Source organism: Nicotiana sylvestris, chromosome 8 (assembly GCF_000393655.2).
Source record: "Nicotiana sylvestris chromosome 8, ASM39365v2, whole genome shotgun sequence".
NCBI classification, from domain to species: domain Eukaryota; kingdom Viridiplantae; phylum Streptophyta; class Magnoliopsida; order Solanales; family Solanaceae; genus Nicotiana; species Nicotiana sylvestris.
In genome coordinates this window covers 127,243,399-127,266,420 of record NC_091064.1, presented here as the reverse complement: position 1 = coordinate 127,266,420, position 23,022 = coordinate 127,243,399, and the positions used below count along the sequence as shown (strand labels likewise).

The 23,022-nt window shown below is 39.7% G+C and overlaps 1 protein-coding gene and 1 long non-coding RNA gene across 2 annotated transcripts; one reads left to right on the top strand and one right to left on the bottom strand.

The window, feature by feature from the left end:
* The first annotated feature begins 15,087 nt into the window (after nt 1-15,087).
* LOC104217938 (uncharacterized) lies at nt 15,088-19,411 on the top strand. The gene is made up of 3 exons (XM_009768288.2): nt 15,088-15,386; nt 16,156-16,341; nt 19,019-19,411. Exons 1-3 carry the CDS (start codon nt 15,321-15,323, stop codon nt 19,211-19,213), a joined length of 447 nt encoding a protein of 148 aa, XP_009766590.1. The 5' UTR covers nt 15,088-15,320; the 3' UTR covers nt 19,214-19,411.
* Nucleotides 19,412-21,515: 2,104 nt separating this feature from the next.
* On the bottom strand, nt 21,516-23,022 carry LOC104217937 (uncharacterized). The gene is made up of 2 exons (XR_708879.2): nt 22,658-23,022; nt 21,516-21,732 (listed from the first exon to the last, which is right to left on the bottom strand). It is a non-coding gene; the product is annotated as an uncharacterized lncRNA (long non-coding RNA).

Here is a 23,022-nt window from a genome sequence, read left to right as displayed (position 1 = left end):
AACAAATCTAAGTCGAAAATTGCAACTTTAAAATCCCTAGTCTCAGCTCTATTCAAGACAATTAATATGCATAATAAACACAATAGTAAAATTAAAGGCATGATATGGATCTAAGTCTTCTCGGACACCTCATAAAATATAGCTACGCACGAACTCTCGTCACCTAATGCATACGTAGCTTCCCACACAAGTAATACACAACAAGATACACCTAAGGGGATGATTTCCCTCTTACAAGGTTAGGCAAGAGACTTACCTCGTTCTCAAGCTCACTTCCGGTCCACAAATCCGCTCTAAGGCCTCAACTTGGCGCCAAACAATCCGAAACTATCCAAATATTATATAAATTAATCAATATACACTAACAAGTTCATAATTTAGCTATTAGAGAAATTACTCAACCCAAATTGGAAGATTCCTAAAATTTGCCCCCGAGCCCACGTGTCCGTATTCTGAAAATTTTCGAAGATAAATGTTATCCATAACCTCACAAACTCAAATAAATTTTTCTACCCAAATCCATAGCCATTTTTGTGGCTAAATCCCATTTTTATCAAAACCTAGGTTTTTCAACTAAACTCATAATTTCTTCAATTTATATGTTAAGAATCTACACAAATACATGTATTAATATCATATTGTTTAAAAATTACTTACCTCAAAGTGCTAGGTGAAAACCCTCTTCAAAGAGCTCAAAATTTGACCAACAAGTGAGAGAAATGAAGAAAATGAGCCAAAGTCCCGATATAAATACACCTCACGCCCCAGCGATTTTTGCACCTGCAGAAGAATCGCTGCTTCTGCGGGGCCGCTCCTGCGGTTGCTTGTCCGGATTTGCGGAACACGCACGACCCACGATTATTCGCACCTGCGGCCAAGTCCTGCATCTGCGAGCCCGCTTTTGTGGCTCGGATCACACACCTGCTACCCTGGCCAGGCTGCCTCTCTGTGCATATGCGGACCCTCCATCGCAGAAGCAAGTTCGCTTCTGCGGAAAAATGTTTCGCTTCTGCGGACCTTGCTGGATCCCTTCCATTTCGCTTCTGCGAACAATATGTCGCACCTTTGGTGCTTCTCCTGCGGCTATCCTTGCCACAGGTGCAAACACACCAGATGACAGCCCTTTCAGCTCTTCTCCAAAGAGCAATCAAGGTCGGTCGACCCTCCGAATTCTACACGGGGACTCCGGGGCCTCGACCAAACACACCAACAAGTTAGTAAACATAAAGCGAACTTACTCGAACCCTCGTAACGCATAAAACAACATCAAAACTAAGAATCACACCCCAAAACCAAATCGAATCAACTTATGAACTTCAAGTTTTTCCAACTTACTCCGAACGCGCCGAATCATACTTAAACTATTTAGAATGACATCAAATTTTGCGTGCAAGTCTTAAATCACCATAAGAAATTATTCTCAGGCTCAGAATCTAAAACGAACCTCGATAACACCAAAACCTACTCCAAACCAAACTTAAAGAACTTGAAAAACCTTCCATGCTCCAATTTCCAACATTAAGCGCCGAAACGCTCCCGGGTTATCCGAAACTCGATCCGAACGCATGCCCAAGTCCAAAATCATCATAGGAACCTATTGGGACCGTCAAATCCCGGTACCGAGGTCGTTTACTCAAAACGTTGACTCAAGTCAAACTTAACCATTTTAAGCCAATATTAAGGAACTAAGTGTTCCCATTTCAACCCGAACCCTTTCCAAATCCGAACTAACCATCCCTGCAAGTCATAGAATAGTAAAAGCACATACGGAGAGTCTCAATTAGGGGAACGGGGATCTAGAAATCAAAACGATCGATTGAGTCGTTACAATTGTGACCAGGATACTAGCGGAAAAAGATGGAATTTTCTTTTTGCTAGGCTTGTAATAGACAATGATTGTAGGATGTTATTAGGTAAGTTTGTAACAAAAATATCCTTCGATACATCAAAATTGTTGTAATACTATAGAACAACTGTAGTTTTGTTTAATGAAATAAAATCCAATTTCTCTCAAAACAAAATTAAAATTATTTTTAAATTCGATGTCAACTCACGTTATGATAATCTTAATTGGGTTGTATGGGGAAAACTCACACATGCAATGCTTATGGTTGAAGAGCTAGTAAACTACGAGATATTTATATAGAAAGAATGAGATTACCTTGCACTTCTACACTAGAAAAACGAGGTCAACTATACCAGCTTTCTATTCTACTATCTCCAATAATTCAAGAACCATGTCTATTTTACTAGGATTCAAAATTTTATTAACAAGTAAAATATATTATTTGGAGTCTGCAATTTGATTTTATGTAGAAGGAAGAACAACCCTGATAAAATTACACATAACTAGTTGCAACATTTGTTTTTCAATATTCAAGTAATAGGAAGTGCAATTGTGTATTGATAACACCAGGATAACAATACTTAAATAATTAAAAAATATTCTTGAGTAGGTCGTACATAAGAATTTATGTAGTATTATTTACTGTATAACAATCTCTATGATATTATTTATTGTGTGATAATCAAGTATTATTGCCCTACATGGTGTCGGTGTTGGCTCTAACGTTATCACTAGTAAGGCTTGAGCCTTAGGCCCCCAAATTCGGTATACCCCATTTTTTATTTTTTATTGAAATAATAGGTTTAAGATATTTTAAAAAATAATATTTAGCACTTTTAATACAAAAGTAAAGTTTTCTATATAAAGGAAAGATTTATTTTTTTTAGAAATGTAAATCAAGTGGCCATTTGACTTAATTAAAATTGAATAGATGAATAATATTCTCGACGTACAAGTAGAAGATAATACTTTTAATCGATATACTGAATCAAATGAAAAGACCGGATTCTTTTTCAAATGTTGATAATTCTTATAAAATAATGCTAACAGTTCATATAACAGTTATCTCAGCGGAAAAAAGTTTTTCAAATTTACAATTGATAAAATCTTACCTAAAATCAATAATGTATCAACAAAGATTAAATGAGTTGACTATATTATCAATTAAAAAGGAATTATTAGAGGAAATCGATTATAAAAAGTTATCAATTTTGCATCTCAAAAAGCTAGAAGAAAAGATTTCAAATAAAAATATTATATTATAACTTTCTTTTAAAAATTTAGGCCTAACATTAAACTTTGACTTTAGGTCATATATGTGCTTGAGCCGCTCGGCATGATGTACGGTATATTATAATCTCTACATGATTAATTCATACACTGAACGATCATGAAGAGTTTTAGAAAAAAATTATACTCCCATATAATAAGAAAATATTGTGAAAATCTAGGAATTTTTAATTTTGGAAGTAGCACTTGTTGCACCAGGAATACGGCAGAAAAGTCGTTTATTGTTTTCTAAACAGAAAACTGGAGGGACTGGAGAGAGCAAGATTAGAGAATAGATTGCATATCTAACTCCCAAAAGTATATAATACCCACTGCCAACAAAGAAAAACACAATCGCATGGCACTTACTGGCTGTATTGCTAATTTAAGCATTTAGCTTCCCCTTCAACCAATTGAATTTGTTCTTTTACTTTTTTCCCTTTTTGTTTAATCAATGATGCTCCACAAACCGTCCCTTTGTGCTTATTGGCAAGCTTTCAGTTCCATCACTTTCAAGTTTCAACTTCCCAAATAAATATATTTCCTCCATTCAATTTACATGATATTTCTTTTAAAGAAATTCAACACCACTTTCATAAATATGACTGTTGAATTCCAAAGATAAATTTATCTTAGGTAAATTTCATGTCGAAAGGGAAGAGCATAAATTAAGAGGCAAATTTAGGATTCAACTATTGAGCTGGTTTTTCATTAATTGGTACACAAATATAGATGGTTACATCAATTAGTACACAAATTTTATATTTTACAGAAATTTAAATTCATTAATTTAGTTAAATTTTAATTATTATTTGAATTATTATATCTTAAACTTCCCAATATAAGGTTCACACTTCACACCCTTTTTGTAGTACACAGAGCAGTATTTTTCTGAGTCTCGAACCTTTTTATTGTCTTTTTGGACAAAAGTTACGCAAATAGGTGTAAAAAAAAGTTACATTTATATATATAACGCCAAAACACACCATGCTATACCTTAACGGTAACTTTTACCGTTAAGGTATAGCATGGTGTGTTTTGGCGTTATATATACTGACACAGGTATAGCGTGTTGTATTTTGACGTTATATATAACGTACAAATACAGCACGCTATACCCCTTATTATGGGCCCACCAATAAGTGAATGTATCAACCCCCGGGCTCGCACATTTCCTATATAAACGAGTTAGGATTTTAGGAAAATCCATTCACAAAAAATTCTAATTCTCATTCAATCTTTTCTTCTTGTTAAATTCTCAAGCATTTTTCCGTAATGTCTGAAGAGCATAGAATAAGAGTTTCATTATATTGGGAAGGGGGAGGTGAGGTTGTGATGGAGAATAACTCAGTGAGGTATAGTTTATTTCCACAGGGTCATGTTAAATTACCACTTACAATGGAGTACGATAAATTGATATCGTTGTTATGCAAAAAATGAGTGTGAGGAAACACCGAGTGATACTTAAAGTAATCGGAAGATATTCATATTCCGTCACTCCGCAAGGGGCTGCTTTTTGCTCGGAGTTAAACATCTACGATGATGAAACTTTAAGGGATTTTCTGAGGACTCCGGATGAATACCGGGAATTTCTTGTAATCAAAATATTGGATATGTAGTCAAGGTCGAAGACGTTCCCAATAATGAGGTTGCCGGACAGGTTCCGGATAACCCCCAGTCCTCGGGTGGTTATTCTAGAGCAGTTTTTGCCGGACAGGTTTCGGATGAAAGAGTTTTCCTTGATTTAAACTTATCACCGCCTGCTTTTTCAAATTCACAAGATGAGTGGTAAACTTTAATTTTCCTTTGTGTTACGATTCTACATTTTTGTTGTATTAACGCGCATACATTTAACAAGGGGTACCGACCGGATATGAATTTTACAAATTATGAACCCAAGCATAGTTTTGGTGTGTTGGATCATGGTGGTCCATCCGGTAATTGACTTGATTCAACAGGAATGGACACATTCAACAGGAATAACAGGAATAATTGACTTGATTCAACCCAAGCGAAATGGACACATTCAACAAGAATAACTTCAACTTGGATATTGACTTGATTTCTCTTGTCCTTATTCCACACATCGAAGCGTCCATAAGGTATAAAATCAAAGAGTGCATCAGTTCACCAGGAACATGGCCATACCATTTCCAAAATAAAGAGTAAAGGAGCGTTTGAAATAGTCTATGGTAACTGGGATAAGTCATTTGCAGCTCTGCCCAGGTACATGGCCGCACTGCAGCACTTTAACCCCGGGACGGTTGTTGAATGGAAGCTTGAGTGGAGTCCGGGTAAACCAGAATATATATTCAATTATGTGTTCTGGGTGTTTAAACCAGCAATTGATGGTTTCTGCATTGTCGGCCCGTAATAACCATAAACGGCACTCATGTCTATGAAAAGTACGATATCAAGCTATTGATTGTCATGGCAGTAGATGCTAATGGACAGATATTTCCTCTAGCTTTTGATATTTGTGCCAATGAAAGCCAAGAGACGTGGACACTATTTTTGAACCACTTGAAAGAGCACATTGTCAAACAGTGTTCCGGTATTTGTCTAATATCTAATCGACACGGTAGTATCTTAAGTTTTGTGGAAAACTTGCCTGCATGGCAAGAACCTTATGCCTACCACCGATACTGTGTGAGGCACTTTAAATCCAATTTCCAGAAGGCATATCCCAACAAGGATCTATATGATTTGATGTGGATGGCAGCAACAAACCACCAACAGCATAAATTCCGGAGGCACATGGAATCTATCAGGTAAGAAGACGAGGCAGCCTATCATTGGTTAATGCGACATGACCCTGAAAAAGTGAACTTTGCATGCGGATGGTGGAAGACATTGGGGAACTCTCTCTACAAATGTGTCAGAGTCTTTCAATGGGTTATTGAAGTCGGCAAGAGGATTGCCTGTCACGGCCATGGTGCGGATGTCGTTCAAGCAGATGGCGGAGAGGTTTGTTGAGAGGTCTACAGTTGCAACGTCATTGATGGAAAGGGGTGTTGATTTTATGCCAATGCCGATGAAGAGATTTGAGAAATACAGACGGCGAGCACATTGGTATTCATTTTTGCAGTATGATAACGAAAGAAATGTTTTTGAAGTTCGCACTGCTATCCATCGAAATCGGGGGAATAATGTACATACTGTAAATGAATCTACAAGGTTATGCTATTTTGGGAAATGGTCCATCTACCACATGCCTTGCTCACATGCCATCAAGTGCTTTCAAAAAGTTGGTTTAGGTATAACCAACTATGTTGATCAACAATATAGTGTTGCGAAGTACCTAAACATATATAGTGGGCAGTTGCAGCCAGTGGGTGCTGAGCATTATTGGCCGCCTGAGCCATTAAAATGGTGTGTAACAAGTCCTATTTGCGTCGAATACAGGTGCAAAAGAGAATGCGTATACGAAACCAAATGGATGTTAGTGATACCGTTTATGTGCGCAGATGTGGTATATGCTCACAAATAGGACACGACCATCGAAAATGTCCTTTGGGTGGCAATAGTAATCAAGCTTGTGGTGAGTGTTCTTCTATTGTGCCTAACTATCAATGAGTTTATGTTGTAATATTTAGTTGTTTTGTTTATGTTGTAAGATTGATAAAATAAAATTATGTTTTTTAATTATGAGTTGAACTTTTCCATTTCAGTTTTGTTAATGATAATTAAAAAAAATTATATATTCGGAAGAACTTGAAACAACATTGAAATTTCATAAAGTTGATTAAATTAATGTTAATTATGTTTGTTATTTTATATATCTGTGTTGTCTTGTCGAACTGAAAAAGTTGTCCAGCTGACATAAAGTTGTTTCGTACCCGTCAAAACCTTTAACACCCAAAGCATAGCGCGGTCAAATACTACGTTATGTGTATATATAGCCTGGTTAAATAATACAGTATATGTGTTGTCTTGTCGAACTGAAAAAGCTGCCCAACTGACATAAAGTTGTTTCGTACCTGTCAGAACCTTTAACACGCAAAGCATAGCGCGGTCAAATACTATATTATGTGTATATATAGAGCGGTGAAATAATACGTTATATGTGTTGTCCACGTCCTGCAGCATGATGGTGGTCTCGCCAATGGGCAGGTGAAAGGTGTGCGGCTCCGGTCGCCACTGCTCAATCAACGCCGTGATCAAAGCCTAGTCGAGCTGCATCCGCCCGCTCTCAATAATCCTATAAAATCTCGTATCCTGTAGGCGCTGCACTATACGCTCGTGGAGATCTCTGGGCCTCAAAAAATCCCACAAGTCATTCACTCTCCTAGCGCGGAGAGTCTGGGACAGTAACTCCCCGTCCCATATATGGGCAGACCTATGATCGCCCTGTAGCACTAATATCTCACAAGAGTAAGGGCCAGGATGTATAGGCGGCGCGTTCATGTCGTCAACTATAAATTAAACAACATTAATTGTATGTTTAATTATTTAATTGTGCAAAGTATATATACCTATTGGGTTCCGGGCTCGATATTTGAGGACCAGTAGCACCAAACTATCATGAATAATTATGTGTCAAATTCAATATTCTGATAATTTTGTGTGTGTTTGTTTTATAATTTAAATTCTTAGTTTTTAATTATTTAATTGTATAAAGTATATATACCTATTGGGTTCCATGCTCACTATTTAAGGCCTAGTAGCACCAAACTATCATGAATAATTATGTGTCAAATTCAATATTTTGATAATTTTGTGTATGTTTGTTTTAAAATTTTAAAATCTTAATTTTTAATTATTTAATTGTACAAAGTATATATACCTATTGGGTTCCAGGCTCGATATTTGAGGCTCAGTAGCACCAAACTATTATTAATAATTATGTGTGTCAAATTCAATATTTTGATAATTATGTGTGTCAAATTCAATATTTTGATAATTATGTGTGTCAAATTCAATATTTTGATAATTTTGTGTGTTTGTTTTATAATTTAAATTCTTAATTTTTAATTATTTAATTGTACAAAGTATATATTTTCATCTGCCAATATAAGCAATACTAAACTACCGGGATTCTACGCTAAAATATTGTACAGTTTACTACGTTAAAAGGTTCTACAATTTACTACGCTAATAAATAATCTAAACTAAATATAAATAACAAATACATTTTAATCACATACCATTCACAAAAATACATATAACATACTAGTTTCGCAAAAATAAAACACAAACCGGCATGGAAACAATAATATCTAAATCCTGATATTAACAAAAAAAAATTATTTCTCAATTTTACATTTTTTTAGAACACTAATATCTAAGTCCGGATAAATATAACATACTAGTTTCGCAAATAAAACACAAAACGACATGGAAACACATTCAATCAACTAATAAATATGCATTATTATATAAGTTTCGACATAAAATAAATCAAAATACCTCGATGTAAGTCCGAAAGAGTGAAACCACAATAATACGATGCTCTACTACGATGTGGGACCTATGTTCTTAACGTTTTGTGTGACAGGTAGGACCCATAATTTTTTTTAAAAGAAGACCCTGGGAGGGGGGGACCAGAAACTGCTTCAAAGTAAAAAAAATGGGGGAGGGATCATTCTGGTCGGGGAAGATGACGAAGGGGATTACATAATAAGGGGTATAGTGCGCTGTATTTGTACGTTATATATGTCATGGGCGGCTTTCCAACCGTGCCCCATGACCCCTTGGGCGCGTCCTGTGGCGTCCTAGCAAGCCTCCCAATGCCTAGCTCCACGGACGGCCTCGTGGTCCTGGTCGCGCCAAGTGACAAGCGCGCATGTGCCTCTGTCGCCCCACCGATATCCCTCGCCAGCGTCCAACAGCGCCGCGCGCGCAGACAATGCCGCGCGCGCAGATCCTGATGCCAAAGACTATGCTGCCGACAACGGCCATGTTTTCTGCCTTATAGCAAACTAAGTCTTTTTCATTGTAAATATAGAGTAGTTTTATTCCATGTAATTTCATTATGTTTCTCTAGCTTAATCAAGTCTAGTCTTGTAGCTTTGGATTATTTTTTTTAAGCATTATTAAGGGGGACCAAACAATCAAAACTTTCTAGCAAGCAAACAATTCTCTGTACTGGTGTCTCTCCCCCTCGACACCGCATTTCCTTTCTGTAATAGCTTTCATTAATGCAATCAAGCTTTCTTTCATTCTCAATTCTCATTCCTGTTCTCTCAATTTCTCTTGACATTGGTTTTCCCGTACGGCACTGACAATCTAGTCTAGCGTACGGAGGGGACCTCAGTTGGCGGACAGCAACTGCACTGACATCAGTTGCTTAGCCTTACGTCGCCCTTCCAAGGAATCTCAGGAAGGCGCCGCGTAACAGTTGGTATCAGAGCCTAGGCTCGACATCGGACGAGGGAACGCATTGCCATTACCACCATTTCTGACCATGGTGAATCATGGGGACCGCATTGCGGCCCTTGAACAGACGGTTGACGGATTACTGCCCATCATGGATACGGTGCCTGAACTAAGAACCAGCCTAGGGCAAAGGTTGGATGACCTGGACCGCAGGGTGCTCCAGGCCGAAGTTGACATAGAAAACATCAGTCGTGACTCCGAGGGAGATCGGCAAACGGCAGCCACAGAGGCAGCCGAAATTTTTGGCAAATTCGAGGGACTCCAACAGGAGCGTGCCGAGGATTTAGCTTACAGGGCACAAGAGGCAGATAGGGTGACTGCCATGCAACAAACTATTGACGACTTGACAGACAAGCTCAATGTTGTCAATGCTGCCTTACAGGGCCTACTGCGAGGCGGTGGAAACCAGGTCGGGGGCGCTGCAAACCCCACCTCCGCGACACAAAAATTGAAAATTCCTGAGCCAAAGCCATACAGTGGAGCTAGGAATGCCAAGGAAGTGGAGAACTTCATTTTTGATGTCGAACAATATTTTGATGCTGTTGGGGGCCTAGAAGAAGCCAAGAAGGTAGCAACTGCTGCCATGTATCTTCAGGGTGATGCTAAACTCTGGTGGCGGGTGAAATACGAAGCCATCAAGGCCGGTGAAGATGCTCTCGAAACATGGGCAGAACTGAAGGCAGCCATCCGCCTACAATTCTTCCCCGAAAATGTTGAATACAATTCAAGGAGAAAGCTACGGGAGCTCCGTCAGACCAAATCTGTGCGGGACTACGTGCGGGAATTCTCCGCGCTCATGCTAAGCATACGCGACATGGGGGACAAAGACAAGCTCTTCACTTTCCTAGAAGGGCTGAAACCTTATGCCCGTATGGAGCTACAAAGGCAACGGGTAGATACCCTGCCCAAGGCGATCCAAGCAGCTGAATGCCTTGGGGACTATCAAATGGAAGCCCGGAAGGATAGGCCTCAACCGCCTACCCGAGCGGGATTCAAAGGGGGCCAGTCTAGCAATGGTGGCCCTAGCAGAAGTGGGGGAGATCGAAGCTCAACCAAACCTAAGGCTCCCTCCACAGGCAGCAACAGTGCTGCATCTAACAACAATGATCGGGGGAGGAAGCCTCCTTCAGGGTGCCGTCATTGTGGCGGACCACATTGGAACAATGAGTGCCCACATGCACAGATGAATGCCCATCAGACTTTTGATGATGGGACAGATGACGATTCAGACGATGCGGATCAGACTGAACCCGTAGGTGCCTTCAATGCAATTGTTGGCTCCATTTCTGAGGCATTAGCAGAGACTAGTGCTGGTATCCGTAAGAAGAAGGACCCATGTCCCGTCACCAAGAAAGGGAAAAAGAAGGCGGATGATGAGACTCCTCTTAAGCACGAGAGGACCTTAATGTTCGTTGAGATGAAGGTGAATGGCAAGCCCATTCGGGCCATGGTAGACACGGGTGCTACCCACAACTACTTAGCCTCGACTCAGGTGGAGCGCCTTGGTCTAGTCGTAGGGAAAGGTAGAGGCCGTGTCAAGGCTATCAACTCACCTCCCCAGCCAGTGGGTGGAATAGCCAAAGAAGTACCGATGAAGCTTGGCCCTTACGAAGGAAAATTCAACTTGCGCGTGGTGATCATAGATGACTTCGAGTTGATAGTTGGATTGGAATTCCTGAGGCAAACCAACACCATGCCTGTACCGTATGCTGACATGTTACTGATGATGGGAGCAAACGGGGCCAAGCCCTGCGTTATCCCGTGCATGCCCATGAAGATGGCCGTTGAAAACATCTCGGCCTTGCAGTTGAAGAAGGGGGTCAAAAGAAACGAACCTACGTTCCTGGCAACCCTCTGCATCGAAGATGTAGAATGCTCCTCGGGTCCCATTCCTGAACCCGTGAAGGAGCTACTACTAGAGTTTGAAGATGTCATGCCACAAGACATGCCAAAGCGACTACCGCCTAGGCGCACTGTGGATCATGAAATTGAGCTGGTGCCGGGCGCGAAGCCACCTGCCCGGGCGCCTTACAGAATGTCACAACCCGAACTCACCGAGCTTCGGAGACAATTGACGGAAATGCTAGACACAGGGATTATCGTGCCCTCCAAATCCCCATACGGGTCCCCTGTGCTATTCCAAAAGAAACATGATGGTAGTCTACGACTCTGTGTGGACTATCGGGCTCTAAACAAAATTACTGTGAAGAACAAGTACCCTATTCCGTTAATGGCAGACTTGTTCGATAGACTGGGTGGTGCGACAGTGTTCACCAAAATAGACCTGAAGACAGGTTATTGGCAAGTTCGGATTGCAGAGGGTGATGAGCACAAGACGACCTGTGTGACAAGATATGGGTCGTACGATTTCCTAGTTATGCCATTCGGCTTGACTAACGCCCCAGCTACATTTTGCACTTTGATGAACCAAGTCTTCCGGGAGTACATTGATGAATTCGTGGTGGTCTACTTGGATGACATTGTGGTATATAGCCAAACATTGGAGGAACACCTGATGCACTTGCGGAAGGTCCTAGCTCGATTGCGGGAGCATGAACTATATGCGAAGCTATCTAAGTGCTCCTTTGCTCAAAAGCAAATTGACTTCCTCGGACATGTCATCGAGGAAGGGCAGATCAAGATGGACCAGCAGAAGATTCAGGCAATCACAGATTGGCCGACGCCCAAAGATATCCATGCCTTGAGGGCGTTCCTTGGTCTATGCAATTTCTATCGGCGATTTGTGAAAAACTACTCCCTCATTGCAGTACCATTGACAGAACTCCTTAAGAAGGTCACGCCTTGGGAATGGGGACCCAAGCGAGCGGAGGCCTTCAACGCATTGAAAGTGGCTATGTCTAGTAGCCCCGTCTTGGCCCTTCCTGATTTGGCCAAGCCATTCGAAGTACAAATAGATGCATCTGACTATGCCCTGGGTGGAGTCTTGCTACAAGAAGGGCATCCTGTAGCGTACGAGAGTCGGAAGCTGAAAGATGCAGAGCGGCGCTATGCCGCCCATGAGAAAGAATTATTGGCTGTCGTCCACTGCTTGCGCCTCTGGAGGCACTATCTGCTGGGGACCCCGTTCGTGGTCAAGACAGACAACACAGTTGTTAGCCATTTCATGACCCAGATGAAGTTGAATGGTCGACAGGCTAGGTGGCAGGAACTTCTAGCTGAATTCCACTTCAACCTGGAGTACCGAAGTAGGAAGACCAATCATGTTGCTAATGCGCTCAGTCGGAGAACTCATCTAGCATCGGTGTGCCTACTCGCCACCCTAAGGGGGAGCGAAGTATCCACCTCCATCAAGGACCAGATACAGGATTTACTCATCAAGGATCCTGCTGCATAGTATTTGGTTGATTTGGTAGGACAGGGCAAGACTCGCCATTTCTACATGGAAGATGGTTTTCTGAAAGTGAAAGGCCACCGACTTTATGTTCCTAAAGGAGGAGATCTGCGAAGGACTCTTCTGGCTCAATGTCATGATACTCTGTGGAAAGACTTGTCACCGTGCATATTATTGGCCTCAAATGGCTGATGACGTTGCTCAGTATGTGAAGACTTGTCTAGTATGCCAGAAGGACAAGTCAGACCGCTCAACACAAGCGGGACTCTTGGAACCACTAGTTGTCCCAAAGAGACCTTGGGAAAGTGTTTCCCTGGATTTCATCACCGGATTGCCCAAGGTCGGAGATCTAATAACTATCTTGGTTGTAGTAGATCGGTTTTCCAAGTATGCTACCTTTATTGCTGCCCCACAATATATATCAGCAGAAGATACAGCTCGACTCTTCTTCTCTCATGTCGTCAAATATTGGGGCCTGCCCAAAGACATTGTTAGTGATCGTGACTCACGCTTCACTAGTAACTTTTGGATCCAACTCTTTAAGTGCCTTGGGTCGAAGCTGAGTCACAGCTCAAGTTTTCATCCGCAATCTGAAGGCCAGACGGAGCGGTTCAATGGTATGTTGGAGGAATATCTCCATCATTTTGTAATCGGATCGCAGAAGAATTGGGTGAAGCTTCTGGATGTTGCTCAACTGTGTTTCAATTCACAAAAGAGCTCTAGTACTAACAAAAGCGCTTTTGAAATTGTTACCGGACAGCAACCGCTACTCCCACACACAGTCAACGCACCAAATATGTCTAAATCTCCTCGAGCTGCTAGCTTCTCAAAATAGTGGAAGCGAAATTTGGAGATAGTGCGGAGCTATCTTGTCAAGGCTCAAAAGCGGATGAAGAGGCATGCTGACCAGAATCGTCGCTTTGTTGAATACCAAGTAGGAGACAAAGTGATGGTCAAAATTCCAAAGCGTTACTTATTTGTGGGGGTCCATGACTCTCACCTATTGCAAAAATACATTGGACCCTTATCCATTGAAAGGCGCATTGGGAAAGTTGCATACCGGGTGGATACCCCAGCTTGGTGGAAAATTCATCCTGTCTTCCATGTCAGCCTCCTGAAACCTTTTCGGGAAGACACGGAGGATCCTTCAAGGAGCCAGCTCACAATACCCCAGTATTCGAGGGCCCAATTCAACCGGAAAAAGGCGTGTTGAAGCTATCCTTGATGATAGAGTGATTCATGCCTCAAGGAAAGATCACCAAGAGTTCTTGGTGAAATGGCAGGGCTGTGATGCAGAGGAGAACACTTGGGAGAGGGGAACAAACCTCAAAGCCTACAAGAGCCTAATTGAAGATTATCTTGCAAGTAAGGCGCCGAGGACGTCGCCAACTCAGGTAGGGGAGAATGTCATGGGTGGCTTTCCAACCGTGTCCCATGACCACTTAGGCGCACCTCGTAGCGTCCTAGCAAGCCTCCCAATGCCTAGCGCCACGGACGGCCCCGTGGTCTTGGTCGCGCCAAGTGACAAGCGCGCATGTGCCTCTGTCACCCCAGCGATATCCCTCGCCAGCGCCCAACCACAGGCGGATGCCAACAGCGCCGCGCGCGCAGACCCTGATGCCAAAGACTATGCTGCTGACAACGGACCTGTTTCTGCCTTATAAGAAAACTAAGTCTTTTTCATTGTAAATATAGAGTAGTTTTATTCCATGTACTTCCATTATGTTTCTCTAGCTTAATCAAGTCTAGTCTTGTAGCTTTGGTTTATTTTTTTAAGTATTATTAGGGGATCAAGCAATCAAACTTTCTAGCAAGCAAACAATTCTCTGTACTGGTGTCTCTCCCCTTGACACCGCGTTGCCTTTCTGTAATAGCTTTCATTAATGCAATCAATCTTTCTTTTATTCTCAATTCTCATTCATGTTCTCTCAATTGCTCTTGACATTGGTTTTCCCGTACGACACTGACAATCTAGTCTAGCGTACGGAGGGGACCTCAGTTGGCGGACAACAACTGCACTGACATCAGTTGCTTAGCCTTACGTCGCTCTTCCAAGGAATCTCAGGAAGGCGCCGCGTAACATATATAGCGTCAAAATACAGCACGCTATACCTGTGTCAATAAATGTTAGTATATATAACGTCAAAATACACCACGCTATACCTTAACGGCAAAAATTACCGTTAAGGTATAGCGTGTTGTGTTTTAGCATTATATATATAACTTTTTTTTACACCTATTTGCATAATTTTTGTCCAAAAAGACAACAAAAAGGTTCCGGATCCGTATCTTTCTGAGGAGACAAGTCGAAGACAAAACCCATCAATACAAGCAATCTTATCATCTCTCTTTTCTTGTTTCTCCGACTATTTTCTAGAAAAAGAAGCTGAACTGCTTTGTGAAAAAAAAAAAAAAGATAAGATCAAAACACACCCTTTTGGGTGAAGTTTTGTTCTGATAGTAAAGAGCCTAACAATGGTGGGAATATTTTCAAGATTTTCTGTCAGCAGAAATGGGCATCGTCGAGCTCAAAGTGCCCTTGTGAGCTTCTCTATCCCTCTCTGTTGCTACTCCTTTCTCTGGTTTTTATTCAGTCAATTCTTGATAAAGTTGTTAACTTTATGTAAATTGGCTTGTTTCATGATCTGGGTATCAGGAATTGTTTCTTTATCTCCTTTCTGTATGTTAATTTGATAGTGGTATGAATTGTTTGCTCCTCTTTATTTGAAAAGATATTGACTTTAGATTGACTGATCACACACTCAAAAAAATATTGGTTTTAGATTGTTAACATGTTTTTTTTTCCTTTTTAGTTCATTCTTGGCTAATTCTATGTAAATTGAGTTGTTTTTTGATCTGGGAATCAATAATTGCGTCTTTATCTACATGTTAATTTGATAATGGGATGAATTGTTTGCTCATGTTTACTTGAAAAGATATTGGCTTTAGATCGACTGATTTGGCTTTAGATTATGTGTTAATATTTAGTTTTGGTCTGGATTTTCATATTTATGCTTTTGGAATTTTTATAATTTGATTAGGACCTTTTGAGATGTGGGGTTGACTAGTTCTTGGGTTGTTACTTTCCAAATTGAGTTTGATTTGGACTTTGACTATGAAATTTTGTTTTGCTGCTTACATTTTTGTCCGTAGGATTCGTAATCATTAAAATAAACCGTATTGTTTGTATTTTTAATTTTCAGAGGGATTTGGCTGCTTAAATCAATTGTATCGGATGCTTACTTATTACAGTCCAAACTATATCATCTGGTTTTATTTGTAGTAATTTCTTTTCGATATGAAAGTGCAGGATGAAACAGAAGTGTTGCCTCCAAATACAGAAACAACAGGTGCTGCTACGATAGCTGGAGCTCCCTCTATCACACCTCATGGTATTGAAATTGCAGTTGAGTTCAAACCAGTTGAACACCCGACTGAGCCTCTACACAATGATCTACCAATTCAATGTCCAATACCAGAACCTTCAATACTGAATGTAGGTTTGCTATTCTTTTATATCACGAAGTTGTGGTAGATATCTAGATATGTAAGTGTGCTGTTGTTTTCCCTATCAAGCATGTGTATTTGATTGCCGGTGTCGTGATAGAGGTGACTCATCACCTATTTCCACATTAAGTTTCTTCTACAGTAAGTTTCTGTATGTGGAAAGTGGAATAAAGCACTCTATATGCAATTATGAAGGTTTAAGAGATGAGCTCCAAAATCTTGCAAATTTTTTAGTATGCTGGCTTTTCAATCTACGGACGTGTGAAGCAACCTCCACTTCCAACCAAGAGGTTGTGAGTTCGAGTCTCCCCAAGAGCAAGGTGGGAAGTTCTTGGAGGGAAGGATACCGGGGGTCTATTTGGAAACAGCCTCTCTACCCCAGGGTAGAGGTAAGGTTTGCGTATACACTACCCTCCCCAGACCCCACTAAGTGGGATTATACTTGGTTGTTGTTGTTGGACGTTTGAAGTATGATGTAGTTATGGAAGCCAGTCAGTCAACTGCATGAAGTCAAAAAAAAAAAAAAAAATTACGGTCTAATTTGGTGATTACCCAGTAGCCTGCAAGATAGTCCTTCTTACTCCTACTGTCAACTTTAGAGATGATGGCTATATCTGGCATCTAACATGTATATTAATAATGGCATGTCACCACTGTTCTTACATGAGTTGGAGTTAACTATCTTGTAAAGAGAGACACAATGGCTCATGAAAGAATCAGCTCTTGACATTGTTTGTTTCTTTATAGCTGCAAGCTGCTGAACCATTTCCAGTTTTGGGAAAGTATTTGGTTAATTGGCTTTTATTGGTTCGGATGTTAAGATTTTTGTTAGCTGCAAAACATAAATTACCCATCATAATTTGTAGGTTTTCCAAAAGTTCACATGATTCATTGTTATTGGTTACAGTATTCTGTTTATTGGACTTCACTGACAAATCTTTCCTAGAGAATGAATGCTTCGTGCACTTTTTCCTTTTGGGTTGGGGAGTAATGACAAAATAAGAACTTAAGAAATCTAAGAGTGAAAAGCAAGGAAAAGATGTTGTCAACTTCTTTGCACCCTTCTCTGTCTTCCATTCCCCTCGCTTCATTAATATCTTTTTTCCATCCATCTGAACAAGACAAACTGATATTTATAATCAACATTGCAATTGAAATTGTTTTCTCTAGTTTCATACTTTACATCGACTCTGTCACACAATTTCCAGTTGTAAAGCCTCTTTGTTGTTTTTCTCTTTCTCTTTTTGCTGTACAAAAATTTGTTACCAGTTTTCTTTTCATTAAGCATCTGTACTAGTCTCCTCATAATTGGGAAGTATCGAGTCTCCTCCCACTGTCCTCACCCGGGTCTTAGCTCCATCATACATGTCCTTAATCACCCTAGTGTAAGTTACAGGAACCCCTCTAGCCTCCAAACATCTCGATAGAACCTTCATTGGGACTTTATCGTATGCTTTTTCTAGGTCAATGAACACCATATGTAAGTCGCTCTTCCTCTCCCTATACCGCTGCATTAATCTCCTTACAAAATGAATGGCTTCCGTGGTCGTTCGCACCGGCATGAATCCGAACTGATTCTTGAAAATAGACACGCTCCTCCTCACCCTACTTCCACCACCCTCTTCAGTTTGATACCCCTATAGTTATTGCAATTATGGATATCACCCTTGTTCTTGTACAACGGAGTCATCGTACTCCACCTTCATTCTTCAGGCATCTTCTTCGTCCTAAAAATAACATTAAACAACCTAATAAGCCACTCCAAGACTGCCGTGCTTGCGTTCTTCCAAAATTCCACCGGAATTTCGTCTGGCCCGCTCGCTCTTCCCCTGCTCATTTTACGCATGGCCCACTCGACCTCCTCAACCTTTAGCTTCTCTAATTCAATTTGTTGTCGTGGTCCACATACCACTCACGTCCCCACTACTCCTCCAGACCCCAATAGCCAACAACTTCTCCCCCAACTCCTAAGCTTTTTCCTTCGTCAAGGCTCCTCACTTAACTTAAATTGACCATACACAACCCTCTTTTTCCTCTTCGTATGAGGAGGCAGCCCGATGCACTAAGCTCCCGCTATGCACGGGGGCCCGAGGAAGGGCTGGAAAAGGGTCTATTGTTCGCAGTCTTACCCTGCATTTCTGCAAGAGACTGTTTCCATGGCTTGAACCCGTGACCTTCTGGTCATATGGCAGCAACTTTATCAGTTACGCCAAGGCTCCCCTTCCGTATGAGGAAAGAATAACAATAAAAAATTTGTATAAGGAAAGAAAGGGGTTTGCTGCAACTGCTGTACGAAAGACTCATACTTTTCTCGATAGTGTACACAAATGGTTCCAGAGTTGGCAGAGTCATAAGACCTTAATTGGTCACTTTTGAGTGAAGGATAATGTGATTAGAAAATCATACGCCAGTTGCCATTTATATGCTTTGCTTGTTTTCTTCCTCTGTTGGTTATATAATGCGTCTATGCTCAACTATTGGATATAGTGGTATGGTTTGTCAAAACCAATGAAGCATTTAATTTATCTTGTTTGAGAGAACAACATAATTACTTTGTATTTGTCGAGAAATAATATGGTTGTGTTGTCTCTCTAGCCCCTTTCTATACCTGTATATCTACTTCTTAGGACTTCTAACTGGGAACTTACATGTTGTGTCACTCACAGGATGGAAGAATATGGAAGGAGCGAGTGTCTGCAGTAAGAAGAAGGGCAGATATTCCAGTTATGCAGGAAGGAACAACTGCAGAGCCTGAGGCAGCTGGAACAAGACCTAGACCACCCATGAATCGTGTTATTCTTCCATCAATCAGCGCGCCCGAACACAGTATCCTCAAGCTCTTGGAGGAATCTGGAATTTAGCTGATGCATTGCTGAACCTGTGGCAGAGTACCTCTGCTATACCAGATAAACATGATGTTTCATACTTTACTTCTTTCCAAGTTTCTCTCTTGCTTTATATGAAATGCTTGTAATTTAAATTTTTATAGGAAACTTAACACATTTGCATGTAAATATTATTTCATACTGATTCAAAATTTAGTGTCCATTTACTTGTTATGGTTTTTGTTAGCTGATTGTATCTTCTATTCATGTTTTATAATGACACTGTCTGTGATAAATTTACTCATAAGGCATGCCATCGTATTTATTTGGTGATTAGAATTAAAATATACATGTCAAATCCATAAATAATTCGAAACAGTCTCAAAGGTTGTTTATAATAATACCTGTAGGTGTCTATACACCCCAGAAGCTGAGTTTCTTATACTGGATTTAAAATTTTTGAGTGGATCTAAAAATTGGAACTCTTGAGCTCGATAATTTGTACCGAAGGAATTGAAAATCCGGTGAAATTTGGGAAATGTTAGATATTAAGATTTAAGACGGGATGGAAGTCAAATAGAGATCAAGCATGTGAATTTTATGTGAATTCATAGATAGCAAATCGATTGATCCAGATGCTGCCCTTTTGCATTCTTTTCCATATGCACTAGTATGGGTTCGAAATGGTGCACTTATTTTGAAAACAGACAATATCATATTCCTTCACCCTGCATTAGCACTTAAAACTGTGGTTTTGTAGAAAAAATGCTGCTGAATTCTTCAAAATGGAGTAGATCTTTCTTCATTGTAAACTGTTTTTTCCATTATGAATTATGTATAACGTCTGATGGTATTTTATGGGGAAAATTGTATTGCTTCTTCTGATGTGTTCGTCTCTGAAATTAATAAGCAAAGTCAATTGCTTTTACTGAGAGAAACCATGTGCTAGTATGATTTGTTTGTCAAGAATGGTCAGTCTTGCTTCACGCATCAGAATTTCATTTAGGATTGTACAGCCTTTAACTCTTCCTTTCTTCAAATTGACTTCTATTGAGGTATGCATACATTGTGAATGCATTATGATTTTACTCAAGGATGTGGTCTAGTGGTCAATGAAGTGAAATGAAAATCATGAAGCTTAGTGCTCAAATCCAGCAGAGGCATAAAAAGATGAGTGATTTCTTCCATCTGCCTAAACCTTGGTGTGCGTAGTTACTCCTTACCAGTATTGGTGAGAGGTAGTAGGTATCCCGTGGAACTATAATCCCGTGGAGTTAAACATTGGAGGCCTGGGCAAAGGTAAATAAGACGGGGGGAGACTCTTCATTGATTGAACTATACATGTGTGATAGAGACACCAAATATGGTTTTCCCCCAGCTGTGTAGAGTTGATATGGAAATTTAGAAGAGCAATTGAACATCAAATGGATGCTTAACTGTGGGATTCAGAAGGTGTTCCCATGATTCATCCATGACCTCCATTGCCATCCCTGATGCATTTCATGGACATTGCTCGTGTCAAGTTTCCCATGACTAACTCCTATATTAGTTGAATGAACTGATGCAGAAGAGCTGAAAATGAAGACAAGAAGAAGAAGGCAGCAAAAAGGTCTAAACTGCTGCCCCATTGTGTTGTTGATATGTGTTTCTTGGATACTTTTGGGGTTTCTTATTTCTTCATTTAAGAAGTGACAAGAAAGATCATTTTAGATCACACAACAAGTCACCCTCTGAATATTGATAGCTTGTGTTAGACCTGTGATTATTGACTGTTTTGTTTTATTGTGGGTGTCATTATCTACTCGTGTTACTGTCATCATTCTGTTCGTTGGAGTTATGTTGCTGAAATGAATGCATTAAGGTTTTGAGTCATGAACCTTGAGGGGACAATTATCTTTTCTAATTTTATAAATAATAGTAAATAATATCAAAGAGACAACTTATTAGTGATAATGGAAAAGGTTAAAACACACTTCTTACCTACCAAGTGGAGGGAAGAATCCCATCATAGGAAATTTAGAATGTACGTTGAAAATACAGTCAAACCTTTTTATAATAGACTTGTTTGTTCCGATAGTTTTTGATTGTTATAGCGAAATGATATTATCAATAATATAAATTATAGTATAAGAAGAAAGTTTGGCTTAAAAAAAATGACTGTTATAGTAAAGTAATGTTATAGAAGATAACTCTTATAAAAAAGTTTGACTGTATATGGAAAAAGATGTTGACAAGGGTCAACGGAGTGACTTAAAACCATGAAAGATAAGGGTTCAACAATATATTGTGTTAGTTGATTTTAATAGGTATTAATGCAATAGCTGAGATATGTACAAGCTGATCCAAACATCATTGTTATTAAAAAAACAAAGAATGTCAAAAAATATCAATTTCTTTTCATCCATTTTTTTTCCTTTAACCTCTTAAAGACTAAATATACTGAAATTTTAAGTTGATTCTTTTGATTTATAAGGGACAAAAAAATCAATTGCTGTGAACTTGTTTGAATCCTTTCTGCATTCCTTTCATTTTGTTGACTTATCCTCCTCCTTCTTCTTCTTGCATCGAAACAAAATCAAACCTTAAGTTAGACAAAACACTTGTAAGCTCACAGTTGGATATCTTGTTTCTCAAATTATTGATTTTCTCGTCATATCTTACGTATATGTCGGCAAATAGTATCGAATTAACCTTATGTTTCTTTTTATCTTTTTTATAAGAGAGTTGATTCTTTAAAGATGGTAGTGACTACTTTTGTAGTAATGGTAAAAATTTTAGCAAGTAATTCAAAGTTATTAGTAAACTATATATGTATGTTACATCTGATTAATATGCCCTGCTCAGTGCTCACTGTCATATTGTCCTTTGCTTCAACAAGAAGGGGAATAATTCACTTTTGGCAATTGGGAGATATTGATTAGGAAGTTTCATCTCTAAAACACAAGAAATAAATTAGCATTGTTGACCATGTGGTATAATGATAGTTTTATCAAGAATAATGATGAGTCTTATAGTACATGCTGTAACAGTTAATTAATTTTTATTAAAAATAATTAATATAACCCGGCCCTTTTGTACACTGCATTAAGCAATGATGCACAAACTCACCATTCGGTCATTTCTATTTCACTTTCTTAGTTTTCCTTCGTGTGCTTCGATTCTTGAAGAATCACAATGTGAACAATGTTTCTTTATTTTAGCATGTCCGATCATTAGCACAAGAAATAGAAATTAAGGTCACCATATGATACTTAAGATATGAGCCAAACTAGGGGTGGCAAATGGGCGGTTTGGGCTGAATTTGGGCGGGTTAAGATTGGTTAGGTCAATAAATGGGTCATTAAACAACCCAGCCCAAAGTGTACTTGGGCTAAGATGGGCTGGGTTAAGATGGGCTAACAATGAGTATAATCCAACCCGCCCAACTTGACCCATGTTTTAGAATCATGCTCATTTTGCATTAAAAAAAAGGCCTCTTACCTCAAATTGCCAGCCCTAAGCCAAACGTATAAAAAGTCTATAAGACACTCGGAATACAATATGGTAATTAAGAGAACCATTTTCCATCAACTGTAAGACTAACATCAAGATTAAGAAGAGCTAAACTGGCAATTCAGGTATATCGAAACGATGATTAATGGTGGGATTAACAAGGTGTTTTTGAGGACCCCGATTGCTTCCATGATTCATCCATGGCTTCTTTTGCCACCTTTGATGAACTCCATGGACATGCCTTGTACCTTGTTTCCCATGAACTGAGGAACCAAAAATGAAGACAAGAAGAAGAAGGAAGGTGCAAAAAAAGTCTCAACTTGATGACCATATTTGTGTTGTGGTTTTAGATT

Excerpts from the sequence above, each read along its gene's own strand:
- LOC104217938 (XM_009768288.2), top strand. The coding sequence starts at position 15,321 with ATGGTGGGAATATTTTCAAGATTTTCTGTCAGCAGAAATGGGCATCGT. Across the intron at positions 15,387-16,155 it reads GTCGAGCTCAAAGTGCCCTT|GATGAAACAGAAGTGTTGCC; the intron begins GTGAGCTTCTCT and ends ATGAAAGTGCAG. Across the intron at positions 16,342-19,018 it reads CAGAACCTTCAATACTGAAT|GATGGAAGAATATGGAAGGA; the intron begins GTAGGTTTGCTA and ends TGTCACTCACAG.